Source organism: Canis aureus, chromosome 10 (genome assembly GCF_053574225.1).
Source record: "Canis aureus isolate CA01 chromosome 10, VMU_Caureus_v.1.0, whole genome shotgun sequence".
Lineage (NCBI taxonomy): Eukaryota > Metazoa > Chordata > Mammalia > Carnivora > Canidae > Canis > Canis aureus.
The window spans coordinates 21595898-21618544 of NC_135620.1; the positions used below are offsets into that span (position 1 = coordinate 21595898).

General features: G+C 36.3%; 1 protein-coding gene across 6 annotated transcripts in view; it reads right to left on the reverse strand.

Annotated features, from left to right (window-relative positions):
• Positions 1-862: 862 nt before the first annotated feature.
• The window catches only part of MEIKIN (meiotic kinetochore factor), a 77502-nt gene continuing 55717 nt past the window's right edge, over positions 863-22647 (reverse strand). For 2 of the 6 annotated variants that reach the window (XM_077911578.1, XM_077911577.1), the window contains 4 exons: positions 21505-21585; positions 19206-19325; positions 10145-10268; positions 863-1188 (listed from right to left, as the gene is read on the reverse strand). In XM_077911578.1, coding sequence (XP_077767704.1) covers positions 1157-1188; positions 10145-10268; positions 19206-19325; positions 21505-21585 — 357 coding nt within the window. In that variant the 3' untranslated portion in view covers positions 863-1156. Of the gene's footprint in view, positions 1189-10144; positions 10269-19205; positions 19326-19787; positions 19846-20224; positions 20380-21504; positions 21586-22647 lie in introns of those variants that run through there. The other 4 variants (XR_013387620.1, XR_013387621.1, XR_013387622.1 and 1 more) reach the window with 4 other exon arrangements.

A 22647-nucleotide genomic window follows, 5' to 3' on the forward strand; every position in this document is an offset into this window, starting at 1 on the left:
CTTCAGCCCAGGGCCTGATCCTGGAGACCTGGGATCGAGTCCCACGTCGGGCTCCCTACATGGAGCCTGCTTCTCCCTCTGCCTGTGTCTGTGTGTTTCTCATGAATAAATAAATAAAATCTTTTAAAAAGTAAAAATAAATTTAAAAATTCAGATCTAAATTTGGTTTTAGCATTCATCTTTAATGGTCTCTTCAACATTTCCTAACAACTTTCCTGTAGTTCACCTCTAGATGGAAATGTGAAATAGAAATCACAAATAGGTCTGTTAAAGACCTTATCAAATCATTTATAAAAATATATTCATGGAACCCCTCTTTAAAAATGAATGCTAAATAGTCTACATAAACTCAAATTGGTTCATCGATTTTAAAATTTTCTTTCTTATTGAAGCAGCTTTGAAAAATGTAATCTTATTTACTTTTATGTAGGATAATATTAGTAAATGATCAAGAACTAAAATTTTACCAACAGTTTTATGACTGTACTATGTTCACTGACAACAGGACTGCTTCTTTTTAGAAAGGGCAGTGTGGAGATGCTGTAACAAATAATATCACACACACACAAACGCACAGAATCTTACAGACAGTATTAGCTAAAGGAGGTTTGAGGATGAGGTGATATATCAAAAACTTAGTGTATGATTGATTGTCCATATTCCACATTCCCTGCTTCAGCAAACTTGAGTATAGAGTTTCTTTCAGCCAGACCTGGAATTAGGTCTCTCACTCATGTGGTTTCAATTAAGTTCTGTTAAAAATAGCTCGTAATATAAGCATTTTCATTTTTAGTACTTCAAAAACTTTACTACTTTTACTGCATACAGAGGACAAACTTTGGGGAAAAAAATACAAAGGAAGTTACATAGTAACCTGGTATTTTGCTCTCTATAAATAGCTGAAATCATCTGTTTAGTATACAAGTTATTTGTTCTTATTTTACAGTACAAATACATATATTGAAGAGGCATTCAGAAGAATGTTTCTTTACTGATTAAAAGTAATCTCAGTAGAATTCCATCACCAGAATATATCACAAATAATTAAGAGAATTTTGATCTTTGAATTACTCTACTTTTAGGCAGATATTCTGTTTTATGGACTTTGACTTCACATTCATGCAGATCTTCAAAGTGGTGAAAATTCAGATGGCTGCTACATTCTGCCATTTGTTTTTATTATAATATCTGGAGAAAAATATATAACAATAGATTATTTCAGATACATCACAAGAAGGTGTCCAATAATTATTAATAACCAATCCTTGGGGGCAAGAACTCGTGACACCCAGCCAATCTAGTTTCATCCTGTCAAGCCTTAGAAATCCAGAGGCCATTAAAAAATAATTTTTAAAAAGGGAATAGCTGGCTCACTCCTTCCTGGACATGCTGAGAATATCTCTTTGAAGACACAAAAAGACCTACTCAATAACATTCCAATAGGAAGCCCAGCAAAGATGGCCGTCAGTGGCCTTAACAAGGCCTCTAACTCCAGCCATGTAACCCAGTTGTGCTTCTCATCCTCAGCCACTACTCAGGAAGAAGCCTCCCACATTTTCCTACCCACCCTTCCTTTGTATTCTCCTACTCTTTGCTGTAGCTAAACCCAGGTTCTTCCCAATACAGGATTCTGAGGACTTTGCCCCTAACATTTGGTTCCAGGAGACTCCAAGTGGAGCCAGTTTTATCTATTCCCACTGCCACTTTCATACTATGACATACTTCAGCCCCTGGCCTTTATCAATCATTCTAAAACTTCATTGTACCTTCATACAGGTCAAACTTCATACCAATTAGATTAGAATCTCTTGACAAAGGACTCAAATATCCAGGAAAGTCTGATATGCAGATAAGTTTGAATACCAGAGACTTCTATCTTCAACTGTTCAAACTGTGGTCCATGGACCAATAATTTCATCATCACATTCATTAGAAATGTAGAATCTGGGGCAGCTGGGGTGGCTCAGTGGTTTAGTGCCGCCTTTAGTCCAGGGCATGATCCTGGAGACCCGGGATCAAGTCCCACATCGGGCTCCCTGCGTGAAGCCCGTTTCTCTCTCTGCCTGTGTCTCTGCCTCTCTCTCTCTCTGTGTCTCTCATGAGTAAATTAAAAAAAAAGAAATTAAAAGAAAAGTAGAATGTTGGTCTCTCCATTCTAGATCCAATGAATCAAATCTCCACTTTAACAAGGTCTACAAGCAATTCACAAGCACATTAAAATTTGGGAAGCACTGCCTGTTCTACCCTCTACTCTTCCCTATTGTTTTCTTTACTGACCTCAGACAGTATCTGCTCATTTATTAAAAACTTTGAAAACTGGCCCCAGTAATCTGCTCCATACCAGTTTGTAGTAACTTCCCAAGTTGGTAATTGGCCCACTCAACTACTTAGTCTCACCTACCCCTACTCAGGCTTCACACATTATCCAAGGATGGACATCACCTAGAACATATCATTCCTGAAACTTTACAATAGTGGAGAGATAGGAGTCATCCTTTAACTGTCCTTTTCTCTCACCACCCTGGACCAGTACCTAATCAGTCACTAAGCCCTGGCAATTATACCAATACACATTTTTAGTTTAAACTGCTTCTCAAACCTCAGAAGTACTGAATCAGATCACTGAACCAATGCATTATTTATAAATTACCTAGCTGGTTTGAGCACTACACTTTGAGATACACTCAGATACTCTCAACTCTGTTCTTCAGGACTTTTGTAAAGCTCCCACCCAATCTTTCTATTTCTAAGCTCACTTTCTTTTCAAGTCATTGAAAAACTTCTAACCAGAATGAATTAATTAAAAATCAATTTGACCAGAAAAGTCAAAAGTCAGTGTGACATAGGAGGCTCTCCACAGTTTGTCCTCTGACAACTACTCAAGACTCAATTCTCAGAGTCCAATCTCCACTCCAGCCAAGCATAACTACTTTCATTTTTTTAAGATTTTATTTATTTATTCATGAGACACAGAGAGAGAGCGAGAGAGCGTGAGAGGCAGAGACACAAGCAGAGGGAGAAGCAGGCTCAATGCAGGGAGTCCAACGTGGGACTCGATCCCAGGTCTCCAGGATCAGACCCTGGGCTAAATGAAGGCAGTGCTAAACCGCTGAGCCACCGGGGCTGCCCAATTACCTGCTATATTCTTTACACATGATGGCACAACCAAATGTATCATCAAATATAACAACCATACCATATATTTAAGGCTTTTTCCAATTTAATAAAGAATAATTTCCAAAGAGAAAAAGAAAAACTTAGTCTTGAGGAATTAACCTAGTCTACAGAAATAAGTAATACTTCTTGCATAATGAGTGACTATTAGATTTCAGATGCCTTACATAGATTACCTCTAATCCTTACAACAACTCTCTGAGATAAGTACTACTATTATGCCAATTTTACAGATAGGAGGCTAAAGGTCAGAGAATTTAAGAAACTTACTCATGTGACAGAGCTAGGTTTTGAACTTAGGGATGTCTTACTCTTAAGTGATTTCTACTACCATTCCTAGGATACTCAAACCCTTTTCCATCTCATTTGTCATATTTCTGCCTGATCTTATTATCTAAAAACTCAAATTTCTCACTAAAGATGTATGTGTATCCAGTTAAAGGCTCTTATTGTACTACAAGCTTGAGATATGAACTTTTAACACATTATTCATCATGCATTCTAAAGATCAAAATAAAAGAGAAATAAAAAAACCTTATTATAAGGATAGCTTCAAGTTTTGTCTGATTTTCCAAAAGGTACTGTTAGTTTCGAAGTCTTCCAAAGCAAAGTTAAAAGTATCCCCTCCTGGATTCCTGCAGTGCCTTGTTCCAGTTTTATCATGTTGGACAGAAGACTGTGAGATCTGTCTCATCACTAGGCTGTAAGCCCTGGAGGGCTGAGGCTGTACTCCTATCTGCAGCTAATAGCACAGTGTGTAATACAAGCTTGTTGGCCAAATAGAAGTAATAATGTATTAGACATCTCTTGCTGTAATTGTAAGAAGTACAAAGAAATGATTTCCCAAGCTTCTTCTCAGCCAAAAACAAACAAACAAAAAAAGTCTCTCTTTAAATAGAATACAGAAGTTCAATGTATAAAACAAAGAGAAGCAAAACTACTCTGTATGGATGAGCTGAGAAACTCAGACTTACCTACTCCACTCCCCATGCCTTGTTTGACAACTACCCAGCCAAAATATTGCAAACCAAGAAAGCTAAGTTCTAATTCTGATTCTACCAGTAATAAGTTGTGTTAATTCGGATGAGTCATTTATTGATCTGGCTAGGTCATTTTTATTATGTAAAATGAACAAAATAGACTAGCTCATTGAATGGCTTTGATGAGATCCCTGGGTGGCTCAGCAGTTTAGTGCCTGCCTTGGGCCCAGGGCATGGTCCTGGAGACTCGGGATCGAGTCCCACATGGAGCCTGCTTCTCCTTCTGCCTGTGCCTCTGCCTCTGTCTCTCTCTCTCTCTCCGTCTCTCATGAATGAATAAATTAATAAAATCTTTTTTAAAAAAATAAATGGCTTTGAAATTTTAGTGCTTATTGGAATCACTGTGAGAGTTCTTCAAATTGCAGATCCCTGTGCCATAGCTCTAGGGAATGTAATTTGTCAGGTCTACAATAATTCTGGTGTAGGTGGTCAGAGGACCACACATTGAGAAACTGTGGACTGGATGTTTTCTAAGGCCTCTTTCGTTGGGCTGTCACTGTTCTCAAACTTCTACTTACCCATACCACATCTCTTTTGGACTCTTCTAGTAGTTCATTTTTACCACATTTTTTCTCAAATCAGCATTATTAATAAACAAGCATCATAATGAACAGGGGTCCTAGGTCATCAAAAGGGAGCTTCATCCTGCAGTCCTGATTAGATAACTGCCAAACTAGCTAAATGTTAAATGCCAGGACTAAAAATAGGCTGTTACATGTTTAAAATAACAGGATCACTAGTTAGCTTGGGGCTTTGCTATTTTTACTAAAGGAAAGGCAGAGACAAGTGGCCAGAAGTTGAAAGGGAATTACTTAAATGAAGAGGCTGCCAAATGAGGTGAGAGTCTTGAAAGAAGCCAGGAGGTGGCATAATTGGTTCAACATTCTTCAGAGGGGTCTCCGAATTAAACTAAAAATTTCAGTCTAAACTTTCAGGAAAACTTTCCAGACTCATTTTAGTTTTGATTTGTTGCATTCTTACACCCAGAATTGTGACATTACCTCATGTCATAAATTAATATGGCTGGCCAAAAAGATCAAATTAAGAGAAGTTTCTCTATTTTTATTTTTAACTTTTTATTGAAGTATAGCATTTACGAAGAAAGTATGCATATATGTACTGTAAAGCTTGATGGGTTTTCACAGACTTACTATACCCATGTAACCAGCATTCAGATAATGAAACAGAACACTAATGATACCCTAGAACTTCCTTTCATAACGCTTTCTAGTTAATAGCCCACAATGGTGATTTTCATCATAGTTTAGTTTTGCCTAGCTTTGTACTAAACATAAGTAATGCTAAATGTACTCTACTGTGTCTGACTCCTTATGTGAGATTTATCAATACTGTTGCATGTAACTGCATATTTTTTATTCTCACTGCTGTATAGCACTCCCAACAAATGAAGGTACCACAGTTTATTAATCCATTCAACTGCTGATGGGCATTTGGATTATTTCTTGTTTAGGGCTATTATCTAAACCCTGCTATGAACATTCTAGCAAACATCTTTTGATGAACATATGTACATATTTCAGTTGGATGTACTCTTGGGAGTGAATTGCTGGGTCTCCTTGGCCTAGGGAAATGGAATAGCTGGGTCTCTTTCCACCTCAGTTAAATGTCTAGGGGCCCAGTGATATGAGAGATAAACTTCCTAAGGTAAAGAATAAGTTGTTGAATCTGGGTCCTCCTACAACCAAAAAAAAAAAAAAAAAAAAAAAAAAGAGGCACAATGCCTAGTAAGCCTTTTTAGCTTTTAGAGTCAACATATTTCTCATTTAAGTGTACTACTCCAACCCATTTACTAAGAGCCTGAAAGCTACTGGTTTTGAGGGAGCCTCAGAATAAAAGAAGGTTTTACAATAGATCCAGGCTACTATGCAAGATGCTCTGCCACTTGTACCATAATATCAGGCAAATCCAATGGTGCCTGAAGGGTTAGTGAAACATGTTTGGATATTGTAGGTGAATCACAGCACAAGTCCTTAAGATTTTGGAGAAAATCTCTAGCATTTTCTGTTAATAACTACTTTCCTTTTTACAAAACAGCTTTTGGTCTGCTACTGGGCCTTAGTAGAGCCTGAATACTTAACCATGGGATGCCAAGTTAAAATGAGAGCTGAGCTGGCCACCATGAATTATACATAGTCTGATATATCGAGCCACAAAGCTGGCTGTGCAGAACAGCACTGCATTGTCAAATAGAAATGGTATATATATGAAATTGAGCTCAAGCCCCAAAGGCACAAGTAAGTTAGATGAGGAAATGGCCCAAATGCCCATGGTTGCCACTGCTGTTATGCTATCTTCTGTCTCCCGGCCTGCACTTTTGGCATCATGGGGAGTTCTCCACAACCCGCTGATTGAGAGAAAAAACCCTCAGACTTGGTTACAGATGGTTCTGCATGATATGCAGACAACACCTAAAAGGGTCATCTATAGGACCTATAGTTCCTTTCTGGGACATCCCTGAAGGAAATTGGTGAAGGTAAATCTTTCCAGTGGGTAGAACTTCAAGAAATACATCTCACTATTCACTCTGTTGGAAGGAGAAATAGCCAGATATATGGTTATATACTGATTCACAGATTATGGCCAATAGTTTGGCGGGATAGTTAGGGACCTAAAAGGGACATGCTTGGAAAACTGATGACAAGGAAATTTAGAGAAGTATGTGGATAGACCTCTCTTAATGGGCAAAAACATGAAGGTAGGTATATGTGTCCCCTATGAATACTACCAAAGGGTGATCTCAGCAGACAAAGACTTTAAGAATCATAAGATGAACCACTCTGTGGATACCAGTCAGCCTCTTTCTCTAGCCACCTCCGTCATCACCCAATAAACTAAAAAACAAAGTGGCCATGGTGGCAGGGATGGTGGTTATTCATGGGCCCAGAAACTCACTGATATTAACTTGGCTATAGCCACTGATGAATATTCAATTGTTAGCAGCAGAGATTAACAATGAATCCACAGTATGGCACCATGGCACCATTCACTGCAGTGATCAACCAGCTACTGGGTGGCAGGTTGATTACCTTGAACCATTTCCATTACTGAAGGCACAGCATTTTATTCTTACTGGAATAGACACTTATTCTGGATATGAATTTGCCTGTCCTGCATGCAATGCTACTGCCAAAACAACCATCCAAGGACTGAAAAAATACTTTATCCACCATCATGGTACCCCACATAGCATTGTTTTGATCAAAGAACTCACTTCACAGCACAAGAAGTATGGCAAAAGGCCCAAGCTCATGGAATTTACTGGTCTTTCCATGTCCCCCACCATCTTGAAGCAGTTGGCTTGACAGACTAGTGGAATGGCCTTTTGAATTTTTTTTTAAATTTTTATTTATTTATGATAGTCACAGAGAGAGAGAGAGAGGCAGAGACACAGGCAGAGGGAGAAGCAGGCTCCATGCACCGGGAGCCCAATGTAGGATTTGATCCCGGGTTTCCAGGATCGCGCCCTGGGCCAAAGGCAGGCACCAAACCACTGCGCCACCCAGGGATCCCTGGAATGGCCTTTTGAAGACTCAGTTGAAGTAACCTTTAGGCAGCAATATTTTGCAGGGCTGAGACAAGATTTTCCAGAATGTTGTATATGCTCTGAATCAGCATCTAATATATGGTGCTATTTCTCCCACAGCCAGGATTCATAGGTCCAGGAACCAAGAAATGGAGGTAGAAGTGAGATCACTCAATATTACCCTTAGAGCCCACTAGCAAAATTTTCTGCTTCCTGCTCCCATGACAGACCATGCTCTGCTGGCCTAGAGGTCTTAGTTCCAAAGGGAGGGATGCTTTCACCACGAGACACAACAATGATTCCATTAAACTGGAAGCTAAGATTGCCATCTGGCTGCTTTGGGCTCCTTTGGCCTCTGAATCAACAAGCAAAGAAGGGAATTACTGTGCTAGCCAGGGTGAATGATCCTGACCACTAAAGTGAAATTTCCTCCACAATGGAGGCAAGGAAGAGTAAGTCTGGAATACAGGAGATTCTTTAAGGCATCTCTTACCATGCCCTGTGATTAAGGTCAATGGAAAATTACAACAACTTTATCCAAGCAGGACTAATGGCCCAGACCCTACTAAATGAGTTTTATATTACCCCACTACTTTAAGAACTATGACCAGCTGAGGTGCTTGCTGAGGGAAGAGGAAATGTGAAATGCTAGTGGAGGAAGAATTATAAATAACAGTTATGTCCACCTAAGTTGTTTAAGAAAATATCTTTGTTTTCTTCCCTATCTTATTCCTATATCGTCTAACATAAAATGTATTAAAAGTTAACTCTATGTTATAGTACTTGAGTTACAGGATATCAAGAAGAGGAGTAAACACTACCCAAGGATTTTGCATCCTCTTCTAGGAAAGGAATTGACACATTTTGGGTTGTTTGTAGGACAACTGCATTATGTTAGGGAGAAGTATGACTTTGTTACTTTATTACAGATTAAATATGGTTTAAGGAGAGGTATATGATTACAAAGTTGACATGAAGTAGACTGTGATAGTTAATTGTATGTGTCAACTTGGTTAGGCTATATTAACCAATTAAATTAAATATTAATTTTGGTGTTGCTGTGAGGGTAATTTGTAGATAAGGTTAACATCTATAATAATGGACTTTAAGTAAAGGAAATTAGGTAGACCTCATCCAATCAGTTAAAAGGCCTTAAGAGCAAAACTGAGGTTTCTCTGAGAAAAAAGAAATTCCTAAGGACTGCATCATCAGCTCCTACTCAAGACTTTCTAACCCACCCTACAGTTTTCAGCCAGACTCTACAACTGCCTAAGTCAATTCCTTAAAATAACACATATGTATATGTGTATATATATGAATATATATATATATATATATATATATATATATATGTGCAGATATATTCTAATCTTCTGCTTCTTTGGGAAAACCCTAACTGACATGGCATCTACTATTCCTTATCATCATTCTAATGTCATCAGAGACACAGATTAAAACAAAATCTATTATGTGGTTTCTGTCTTTGAAAATTTCCTAACCTGAAGAATAGGAAAATTAGCATTGTGAACTATGTGACGTGGTAATATGTTAGTAAGTCTCAAATGAGTAGCACTGAATAAAGTATTCAAGGAACTTAGGGAAAAAGAGAAGACCTCTGTGAACTTAAGGAATGCTGAGGGAAGGCTCTGTGGCAGAAATGGGGACAAGGAGCAAAAGACAGTTTAGTTGGACTGAAGTTGTACATAATCCATTAAATTTCTATTGTTTAACTGCTTTCTTACTCATAAAAGTTCCCAGGCTCCAATGACTAATCAGACATCCTGTCTGATATACAGTTAGGAGAACAGAAAAATATAAACTTGGAGTTTAAAAGCCTTGAAAGATTGAATTCCTTGCAACTACCAGCAGTATGATCTTAGACAAATTGCATACCACTTTAAGCCACGGATTCTTCACATATAAAATGAGGGTAATAGTACACATCTGACTATTATAAAGCCATAGTAAGAAATAAATGAGATATAATAAGATATTTAGCTCTCAGTACCTTTTACAGAGGAAGTTCTCAACCAATGATAAGTGAACACAAAAATATTTGAAAAGTATTTTCACAAAGAATTTTCACAAAGTATTTTCACTTTTCACTAAAAGTGAGACCCAACAACACTAAATTTCAAACAGTTGTAAGAAAAAGTAATCCTAGATAAATCCATTTCAATCAATGGCATAAGCTAATTTTTCAAGATTAAATATCTGACATTCAAAAAAATATTTTACTCAAGTTCTAAAATCTCACCAAACTTTTTGTAATTTTACCATTTTCACTTTGTACAAGAACTTTTAGAATACAGTTTATAAGTGTAATTCCTGTGTGCATAAAGAATTTACAATGAAAAAATGTTTTATATCATTCACACAATAGTACCTTGGGGAATATCTTTAGGTGGAGAATATTTCTTCTTCTTTACAATAACATCTTTACTTTTCACTTGTCTAGTTCCTGGTGTTGCTCTAATAATACAACACATTTCTGATGTATTTGAAGGAAACTAAAAAAAGAAAAAAAAGCAGATAGTGCATAATTCTTTTAGGTACTATAGGTATACATTGTTTTATTTCAAAGCAAATCGTTTCAACATCCATATTTCATACAAATTAATGATAGGAAGCATTTGTGAAATGCTTACTCCACTCTAGACATTCATGAATTGGTTTTTAAGCATTTGCTTATTTAATACTCACAAGAACCAGAAACAGCAGATTATATCATCCTCACTTGTAAAATGAGGAAATGTAGGTTCAGAGAATTTACATACCTTATCAAAGGACACAGAGAAAGTAATGATAGAGTTGAGATTCAAGCACTCCAAAGTGCAAGAGAGCAAATTTACATGATTTACTGAATTAACACACAAATTTATTTTAATTCTGAGCCAAATACTAGATTCCTTGATTTCCCAACTCAATGAATTTTTTTAAAAAGGTTTTTATTTATTTACTCATAGAGACACAGAGAGAGAGAGAGGCAGAGACACAGGCAGAGGGAGAAGCAGGCTCCACGCAGGGAACTCGATGTGGGACTCGATACCCCGGGCTGCAGGCGGCGCTAAACCGCTGTGCCACCAAGGCTGCCCCCAACTCAATTAATTTTGAAAACTGCCCATTAAACAGAAAGACTCTAGAATAAAGAAATAGTGTATTTTCCAAAAGTGACATATCTAGTTTCTTAGAACTCAGAAATAGACATATGTATTTACCAAGGGCTCTTCCCATTGTAAGTAAAGCCTATATAGAAACAACTTCTACTATAAAATTTATATCATTTTCTGTGGTGGGCATCTGCTATTTTCCTGCCCAGCATCATTTCTGTTCTTCTGAACAGAACCAGAGTTTTCTTGGGAGAATCTACCAAAGATGTACAGATGGCAAGTAAGCATATTAAAGGATGTTCCATATCATATTTCCTCATCAGGGAGACGCTAATTAAAACAGCAATTAGATACTACCACACACCTATTAGAATGGCCAATATCTAAAATACTGACAATAGTAAACCTTTATTCAAACTCATAGAATGCACAACACCAAGAGTGGAACCTAAGTTAAACTATGGACTGTGGGTGATTATAATATGCCAATGTAGATTCATCCTTGGATTAAAAAAAATGTCACTTGGTACATGGTTGATAATGGTGGTGGCTATGTATGTATTGAAGCAGTGATATATAAGAAATCTCTGCATGTCTCTCAATTTTGCTGCAAACCTGAAACTTATTTAAAAATTAAAAAAACATTTTTTAAGGAAAAGTAAACGTATACAAATATATATATATATATATATATATATATATATATATATATATACCATGTTAACGACAGTCAAAAGAAAGCTAGATATAATAGCTATATTAATATCAGAAAAAGTAGATTTATATGCAAAGAATATTACCAGGAATAAAGAAGATCCTTCATAATGATAAAAGGGTGAATTAATCAAGAAAACCTAACAACCATAAGCAATTTTAATTGTTTACATACCTAGTAATACAGCCTCAAAATATATAAAACAAAAAGGGTAGAAATAAAAGGAAAAATAGACAAATCCACCATCATAGTCTAATATTTTAATACCTCTTAATAATTGATAGAATAAATAGGCAAAAAATCAGCAAAGGTACAATTGATTTGAACAGTACTACCACTCAACCTGATGCAACTGATACTGTAGATCATTCTACTAAAAAAAGAATATGCATTATTCTCAAGTGTTGTAGAGCATATACCAAAATAAACCAAATAGATTATAAAACATATCTCAATAAAGGCATACATACAAAGCATACAAAGAATGGTCTTAGACTGCAATGGGATTAAATTTAGCAATTAGTAACTGAAAGATCTCTGAAAATTTTCCAAATATGTAGACAAAAAATAGCATACTTCCAAAGGCCATGGATCCAAGAATAAACAGATATGGCAAGTGGAAAGTATTTAAACTGCATGAAAATGAAACTACAGCATATAAAAACTTTTGGGATGCTGCTAAAGCAGTAGTTGAAGAGAATAAGTAACATTAAGTATCTACCGTAGAAAAGAACTCAGCTTCCACATTAAGAAAGTAAAAGTAACAAAACCAAATTTAAACCCAAAATAAGCAGACAAAAGAAAATAATATGAAAGCAAAAATCAATGAAATATAAAATAGAAAAACAATAAAGCGGGGCACCTGGTTAAGCATCTGACTCTTGATTTCAGCTCAAGTCATGATTGCAGGGTCATGAGATCAAGCCCCACATTGGGCTCTGCACTCAGCATGGAGTCAGTTTGAGATGCTCTCTTTCTCTCTCCCTCAGCCGCTCTCCCTGCTCATGCTCTCTCTAAATAACTAAATAAGCAAAATCTTAAAAAAAAAAAAAAGAAAAGAAAAACAATAGATAAAAATCAATGAAAACAAACTTCTAGCCAGATTAATGTGGAAAGAAAAAAGAAGACACAAATTACCAATATCAGGAATGAGAAAGGCTATATCACTACAGATACCAACATATTAAAAGTATAATCAGGGAATAATATAAACAACATTTGGCAATAAATTTGACAACTAATAGAAAACGGACAACTTTCTTGAAATACACAAACTAACAAAGCTCACTCAAGAAGAAATAGGTAAGCTGAATAGCCCTAAAGAGATTTTTAACTGCAGCTTACTTCCTTCCAAAAGAGAGAACTCCAGGCCTAGATGGCTTCACTAAACATTTAAGGCAGAAATAATACTAATTCTTTTCCAGAAAATTGAAGATGAAGGAGTACTTCCCAACTTGTTCTATGAGGCTAGCATTACTCTCATGCTAAACTCAGCATGTTAAATATTAGATAGATAGATAGATAGATAGATAGATAGATAGATAGAACTACAGACTCTCATGAACACTGATGGAAAAATTCTAAAATATTTTTAGCAAATCAAATACATCAATACATAAAAAGAAAAATACACCTTAACTAAGTGGGATTTATCCTGGGATGCAGAGTTGATTTAACATTAGAACATAAATCAGCATATTATATTCAATTCATAATCATCATCAATTCGCCATATTAACAAACTAAAAAAGAAAAATCCTGGGCAGCCCGGGTGGCTTAGCAGTTTAGCACTGCCGTTAGTCCAGGGTGTGATCCTGGAGACCCAGGATTGAGTCCCATTTCGGGCTCCCTGCATGGAGCCTGGTTCTCTTTGCCTGTGTCTCTGCTTCTTTCTCTCTGTGTGTCTCTCATGAATAAATAAATAAAATCTTTTTTTTTTTTAAAGAAAAGAAAAATCCTATTACCACCTCAATAGTTACAAAAAGTGCATTCAGCAAAAATCCAACATCCATTCCTGATAAAAACTTTTAAGCGTAATAGGAATAGATGGGAACCTCCTCATCCTAAGAAAACCTTATAGCTAAGATCATATTTAATGGTGAACTACTGAATGCTCCCCACTAAAGCATAGAAACAAGACAAGGGTTTCTGCTCTCCCCACTATCTCCCAGCATTGGACAGGAAAACCTAGTCAGTGAAATTAGGCAAGAAAAAAAAAAAAGCATCCAGATTAAAAGGCAGAGGTAGGGGTGCCTGGGTGGCTCAAGTGGTTAAGGGTCCAACTCTTGATCTTGGCTGAAGCCATGATCACAGAGTGGTGAGATTGAGCCCTGTGCTGGGCTCCACGCTGATCACAGAGTCTGCTTGAGATTCTCTCCCTTTCCCACTGCACCTCTCCCTACTCTTTGTCTCCATTTCTCTAAAATAATTAAATAAATAAAATCTTTTAAAAAATCCTTTTTTCGGGGATCCCTGGGTGGCGCAGCAGTTTAGCGCCTGCCTTTGGCCCAGGGCGCGATCCTGGAGACCCGGTATCAAATCCCACGTCCGGCTCCCGGTGCATGGAGCCTGCTTCTCCCTCTGCCTATGTCTCTGCCTCTCTCTCTCTCTCTCTGTGTGACTATAATAAATAAATAATAAATAAATAAATAAATAATTTAAAAAATCCTTTTTTCCCCCACAGACAACATAATTGCCTATGGCATCATGGAAACTTGTAGGGGTGAGAACTACTAGAAATAATAATTAAGTTTAGCAACTTTGCAGTACACTTGTTATGAGTGGAATGTTTCTGTCCCCACAAAACTCATATGTTGAATCCCTAATTCCCAATGAAACTGATTTTAGAGATAGGCTCTGTGAGAAGGTGATAAAGGTTAATTGAATTAAGAAGGGCAAAGTCCTAATCTGAGAGTGCTGGTGCCCTTTTAAGAGGAGGAAGAGATATAAGAGCTCTTTTAAACTTCACACACAGAGAGAAAGGCCATGTGAAATCATAGCAAGAAGATGAACATCTACAAGTCAGAAGAAAGCCTTTCCAGGACTTGCATAAGTTATAAGTTAACATCTTGGTCTTGGACTTTCCAGACTCCAGGATTGTGACAAAATAAATTTCTGTTGTTTAAGCCGCCCAGTCTATGGTATCTTATTATCGCGACCCAAACAGACTAATAATAATGATCAGTACATACACACACAAAGTATTTCTATATGCTAGGAATTAATAGTCAGATATTGAAAAAGAATACCATTTATAATAGTATCAAAAATATAAAATACTGTCATCGGGTAGGAAATAATGACATCAAGTAGGAATAAAGACCAAAACAGTAAAAATTACAGAATAATTTGGAGAGAAATTAATTAAAGAAGTCCTAAAAAATGGATGGCTATACATTGTTCTTGAGTTGGAAGATTCAATATTGCCATGATATCAATTATCCCCAAATTAATCTGTAGATTCAAGGCAATTCTAATCAGAATTCCACAGGATTTTTTTTTGTTTTGGTAGAAATCAACAAGCTGATTCTAAAATTCATATAGACAAGCAAAGGACCTAAAGTAACCAAAACAATTGAAAAAGAAGAACAAAGTTAGAGGCTAACATTAATTTCAAGAATTATTATAGTACCTCATTATCCAATGCTCTGTGGGACTTACACAAAGATAGACAACAGTATAATCTCATACAAACTCATACAAATCCATGGATAACCATTTTTCAACAAATGTGGAAAGGCAATATAGTGGAAAAAGAATACTCAACAAATGTTGTTAGAATAATTGAATGTCTGTATGCAAATACATAAACAAACTTGAATCTGTACCTCACACCATAAGCAAAAAATTAACTCAAAGGCATTAGTGTAAAACTTTAAAACTTCCAGAAGAAAACCTAGGAAAAAATCTCTGTGACACTGGTTTAGGCAAAGATTTCTTAGATATGACAACAAAGGCATACTCATAAAAAAAAAAAATAAACGAAAAAATTGACAAGTTGGACTTCATCAAAGTTAAAAATTATGTTCCTTAAGGGACGCTCTTTTGCAAGAAACTACATCTTATATGATTCCATTTATAACAAATGTCCAGGAAAGTTTACTCTAGACACAGAAAGTAGATTAGTATTTGCCTAAATACTGAGCATGAGAACAGGGCTTAACTGTAAATAAGTGTGAAGGATTTGAAGTGTTCTAAAACTGACATATGTAATTGTTGCACTACGCCATAAATATACTAAGAATCACAGAACTGTAAACTTGAAATGGGTGAATCTTATGATATGTAAAAAACACAAAAAGTCTGCTTTTTCATTTAAAAAAAAAAAAGATAGTGGAGGGGCACCTGGGTGGCTCAGTTGGTTACATATCTGCCTTTGGCTCAGATCATGATCCCAAGGTCTTGAGATCGAGCTCTGCATCAGGCTCCCTGATCAGTGGGGAGCCTGCTTCTCCCTCTCCTCCCTGCTTGTCCTCTCTCTCTTGCTATCTCTGTCACTATCTCTGTCTCTCTCTCAAACAAACAAATAAATAAAATCTTTAAAAATAAAATCTTTAAAAAAAAGTGGAATGGATAAAAAGACAAGGTATGGACTGGGAGAATATCTTTCAAAGCATATATCAGATAAAGGATTTACATCAAGAATATATAAGGAACACTTCAAATTCTACAAATAAGAAAATCATTTTTTTAATGTGCAAAAGATATGAACAGGTATGTCACCAAAGTAAATATATAGATGACAAATAAGCACATAAAAATGTGATCAACATTATTGGTCATTAGGGAAATGCAAATTAAAACCACGGTAAAATATCACTTTATACTAATTGGAGAGGTTAAAGTTAAAAGACTGACCATACTAAAGGTTAAGATTAATTTAACTAAAGGTTCACATTAAAAGATTGACCAAACTAAATGCAGATGAAATGTTGATGTAGAGAAACTACAAGTCTCAAATATTGTTGGTGGAAATGTAAAATGGTAATACCACTTTAGAAAACAGTTTGGAAATATCCTAGGCACATTACCCAATAAGAAAGGAAATATACATCCATACAGTTAAAGAAGAAATTATACAGTAAGATTTTATTCAAAATTTTGCAATAGAGTTCATTCATTATGTTGTTATAGCTGAAACTAATGTAAGATTGCATGTCAACCATACTTTTTTTAAAAAGACACTATAATAGGGTATTATAATAGGGGAGAGAAATTGGGCTCAAATCCAAATACAGCAAATACAGCTAGGGATTTACAGCAGATGAAAAGAATGGAGGTCTCAATGGTTAAAAATTACTATGAGAAGACATCAAATGTAAGGAGATTCCTGTTAGACTGACCTTGTGATATCGTGATTTTTAAAAAAAGATTTATTCATCTATTTTTATTTGAGAGAGGGAGAGCATGAGCCAGGGGTGGGGGAGAAAGAGAGAGAGAGAATCTCCAGCAGACTCCCCACTGAGCTTAAGCCCAATACAGAGCCTGATCTCAGGACCCAAGCTGAAATCAAGAGTCAGCCACTCAACTGAATCAGTCATCCAGGGCCCTGATATTGTGATTTTTAATAAGAAAAATAGATTTTGTTTTCACTTCCATTGACAGCACGGAGCTCCTAAAACCCTGGGAATTTCCTAAGTGATAAGAGCAATAAAGGTGTTTCTGTTAATGTGATAGAACTTTTGGAATGCACCTAAGGGTGGGGATTGGTTGCTAGGCGAATCAATCCTGGATTAGAGGATTGAAACTTTCAGGCCAACCTCATAACCTCCAGGTAGGGTAGAGGGGCCAGAGACTTACTCAGTTGCCAATGGCCAATGATTTAATCAACTGTACCTATGTAATAAAGCTGTCACCAGCTAGACTCCAAGACACGACCTTTACTGCCCACCTGCTTGTAGTCACCAACCTTTGTTTCACATTCTTCCTTAAGCTCTTTTTCCAGTTTATCTCTTAACCCAGGCAAAGACCTAAGGGGCACAGGATCCTGAGATGGAAACCCAAACTACCCCTCCAACAATAATGACTGCCTGGAAGAAAAGCTTCCATGGCCCAAGCCACCCAGACCAGTTTGGGCTTAGCTCCCTTCATGACTCATGTCTACACAGATAAACTGTGGAATGACCAATGTAATGATGGACAGTTACCTTTACCTCGTTATAATGCTAAAATCCCTGCCCAAGGAGGAGCACTAGCCTCATTTACATAACATACAATGTATATATAGGCATGTCCCCTTAAGCCACATGTGCCACCTTGTGCCTCCCTCTACATATGATGACAAGACTCTCCTATCTAAATATTCATCCTAACCCTAAATAAAATTAACCCATTCACCCTTGCTGGGGAGTCACAGCTTTGTAAGTTATACTTCACAATCTCCTTATTCGCTGCAAATAGTTTTCTTTGTGGGACAACTCTACCTGGTATAGTTTCTACATGTGACTTTCAAGAAGAGAACCTATGTTAGTTTGGTTACAAAGCTTCCATAAAATCCCAAAAGAATAGGGTTCAGAGAGTATCTGGGTTGATGAAAACAAGGAGATTCAAGGAGAATGGTTACCTGCAAGAAAGCATGAAAGCTCTTTGCCCTTTCTTTATACCTTGCCCTATACATCTCTTTCATGTGGCTATTCCTGAGTTCTATTTTTTATAATATACCAGTAATATAGTAAGTAAAAGGTTTTCTGAGTTCTCTAATAAACAAATAGAATCCAAACAGGGGATCATGGGAACCTCTGATTTATAGGCAGTTAGTCAGAAGTAAAGGTAACAATTTAAATGTGCAAGTGGAATCTGAAGTGGAGGATGGTCTTGTGGAACTAGCCCTTTACCTGTGGAATCTGATGCTATCTTCAGTTAGATAGTGTCAGAATTGTGTTGAATTCTAGGAAACCCAGCTGATGTCAAACATATTACTTGCTGGAGGTATGGCAACTCCCTCAAGTTATGCCTTTTTCTTTTACTCTATCCTTCTGTTACTCTCTCTGCTCCCACAACCCATCTTTCTGGCTCTTTCTTTCTTTCCACCCCACTTCCTGTTCTCTCTTTTACTGCTCATCCTCTATGGCTCTTAGTTTTATGAATTTTATTTCTTCTTTTTTAATCGAGCAATGTACTTCCATGTATTTATCCTAACAATGAAATTGGTGATCACAATTTAAATATACAGATGAAAACAGAGTTTTGGATCAAAGGAGGCTAACAATGTTTCCTCTAGTTGTTTAATAGCCTCAAGTTCTGGGGCATCTGGGTGGCTCAGTCAGTTAACTGTCTGCCTTTGGCTCAGGTCATGATCGAGTCCTGGAATCGAGTCCTGTGTGCGTCAGGCTCCCTGCTCAGTCAAGAGTCTGTTTCTCCCTCTACCCCTTATCCTGCTTGTTCTCTCAATCTCTCTCTCAAATAAATAAATAAAATTAAAAAAACATAGCCCCAAGTCCTGACAATGTAGTGTTCAGGCTGTGGCAGCCTAATAGCCTTTATTTAGAATTGAACTGATGGCTGCCTCCTCATGTGGATGATGTCAGCCTCAAATTACAGACTTCTTAAAGTATCCCATACACAAAGTATTTAATATAACAGTAATCATTTATGTTAGTAATTAAAGAAGAAATAGAAAATACCTCATTTGAAGAGTTTTCTTGCAAATTTGAAACAGGAACAATTTCATTTGAATTAACATAATTGCTGACATTTGGAAGTAGTTCTTCAAAAGATGCTTTCTGCACTGAGGACAAATCAATCTATAAAAAAAATGTTACTCTTATAGAAGTCAAATGTGGCAGAAACAATTATTTTTACATAATTAAAGTTGAAATACTATCTCATTAGAAGCATTTTCTTGCAAAAAAGTTCAGAGTTTCTTTCTGAGGTGATAAAAAGATCTAAAATTGACTGTGGTGATGGTTACACATAATAGTGAATATACTAAAAAACACCGAACTTCACACTCTAAATAGGTGAATTGTATGGTATGTTAATTACATTTCAATAAAGTTGTTTTTTAAAAGCCCACTACAAAAAAAGTGTTAAACATGCAGTTACCATGTGACTCAGCAATTCTACTTCCTCTTCTAGGCATATACCCAATACAAATGAAAACACATATTCACACAAAAACTTGTACATGAACATTCATAGCAATATTATTCTTTCAAATGCCCCCAAACTGATAAATCAGGAAACAAAATATGGTATATCCTTACCATGGGATATTATTCAGCCATAAATAAGCGAGAAAGTACATATTATAAAATGGATGAACTTTGAAAACATTGTTAAGTGAAAGAAGCCAGACACAAAGGCCATGTATTATACAATTCCATTTATATGAAATAGCCAGAATAAGGAAACTTGTAAAGAACCCTTTTTCCCAGCTTGAAAAACAGATCTTTGGTTAATTCTCATTCTCTTTTTCACTAGGAACCTGATAAAGTTAACAATGCCAACATTGCTAGTGGTAAAAATGATGTCTGAATGATAAACTCTAGGTAGACTAGGAAGAACTATAAATGCACTATGAATCAATGATAAACACGCTATATGTAAATAAACTCTACAAAAAGCACCATAGTTTGGATTTCCCTGACTTATAATTTGGAGAGTCTCTTGTGGGGACCCTGGAAACTATGTCTGTGTGCTATTACAAAGGATACTGGACCTCATCTTCTTATATCTAGCTGCTAAATAAACTGCTCCATGGACTTCTGTGAAGACTAATCCCACTGAAGAGGAACACCTGTTTCTGCCCTGCTTGTGAGTTGTATTCCTTTTGTTTACTTGAACCTAAGAAGAATTCTGGTTGGGTGAGAAATATTTAAACCATTACAAAGCAGCATTTTTTGCACTGGCCAAAAGGTGGAAGTAACCCAAATGTCGACAGACAGATGAATAGATAAAAAATATATATACACACAATGAAATATATTCAGCCTTTGAAAAGGAAAAAAATTCTGACACATGCTACAGCATGAAGACACTATGCTAAAAGAAATCTATCACAAAAGGACAAATACTGTATGATTCTATTTATATGAAGTATCTAAAGCAGCCAGATTCACAAGAGGAAGGTAGAATTGTAGTTGATAAGGACTGAGGTATGGAGAAATGGGGACTTAGTGTTTAATTGTATAGAGTTTCAGTTTTGCAAGAAGAAAAACTTTGCAAGAAATTCGGCAGGGCACTGAGGTGGGCACTTGACGGGATGAGCACTGGGTGTTATTCTATATGTTAGCAAATTGAACACCAATAAAAAATAAATTTATTTTTAAAATAAATAAATAAATAAATAAATAAATAAATAAATAAATAAATAAATAAATAAAACCAAACCAACTTAACTCTTAAAAAAAAAAAAAAAGTGATGGTTCCATAACATGTGAATGTACTTGAACTGTACAGTACAAAAGAGTTAAAATGGTAAATTTTAGGGGAGCCTGGATATCTCAGTAGGTTAAGTGTCCCATTCTTGATTTTGGCTCAGGTCACGATCCCACGGTTGCGAGATGGAGCCCCAAGTCAGGCTCTGCATTGAGAGCAGAGCCTGCTTAAGATTCTCTCTTCCTCTCTCTCTACCCCTCCCCCACCCCACTTGCGCACATGCACTTTCTCTCAAAAAAAACCAAAAACACTGTTAAAAATGGTGTATTTTACATCACATACATTTTGCCACAACAACAACAACAACAACAACAAATGAATGAAACCAAACAAACCAAACCCTGGTTGGTACTGCAGTATTCTACTCTTTCTTTAATGTACAGCAATATATAGAGTACTTCCAATGAAAGCATGTCTATACAACAGAAAAACACAGACATTATTCCCTTTGTAGAATATTCCCCTGGTGTGATAGAAACAGAATAACAAGGAGGAGGGGGAACCAAAACATAGATGCTACAAGTACCAAAGGCTAATACTTACCACCAAACCAGCAGTTTTCGAAGATGGAGTACTTGTTAAGAGGCCTCTGCTTTTCTTACCAGGAGTACTAGAATTTGTTCTCTATCAATGTTTTGTGAAATAGGGGATTCAATAGCAGAAATAAATAAACTAATTCAATACAGTAAAAACACAACATCAAATTAGTAGACTAGGTCATAATGTGCCATACTAATACAATTTTAATGTGCCAATTAAATTTTAAATCATTAGACAAGTATCTAAAGAATTTTCTGGCTTGAGCTAGGTCAAGCAACTCCTAAGAGTTCTGCATAGCACAAGAATTATACAAGAATACTTTGGGTGAAATCACTCTTAATAGTAAGATAAGCTAATTAAAGTTTTGAACTAGGAAATGGTGCTTCAATTATCTTTCTTAACTATTAAGAAAAGTATTTTAATTTTAGCATTTGTTTAATTGCTAATATATTATTATACTTTTTATGGAAAGGGATTTTAAGTTATTTGTGAAGCTGTTAAAACATATATAATAAGGGTAATTGGTTTAAAATACATACATTTAAATATATATACTTCCATTTATGCAATATCAAAGTTAGAGAAATTATAAAGATTCATTTTCTATTTTTTTTAATTTTTTTTAATTTTTTTATTTAAATTCATTTTGCCAACATTCATTTTCTATTTCTTGAAGATGCAAAGAGGCAGAGAGAGAGACAGATGGATCAAGAAAGAGTGAGAGAGCAAGAGAAAGACAGGATCAGAAACCTAAAAGTTAGAGGGAGGGAAGGGGAAGGGAGAAAGGAAGGAAACAGAAAGAAAGGGAGAGAGGGAGGATAAGGAGACAAAAGAGAGAAAGACTGACAAGAGAGAAGAAAGGAGAAGACAGATGGAGACGATGGAGACCAACAGACTATGAACAGAAAGAGACTGGCAGAGAAACAAAGACAGAGAAGGAAAGATGGAGATCAAGACAGAAGAGAGACAGAGCTTGAGGCAGAGAGACAAAAATCAGAGAACAAGTCAAACAGGCAGAGCAGTGAAACAGAGTGACGGAGATACTCAAAAAGAGAGAAGACAGATAACTATTTCTAGAAATCAGCGGTCTCTTCAACTTTTAGATTCCAAGAAACAACCAGTCCCTCTGATAAATCTCTTTGAATA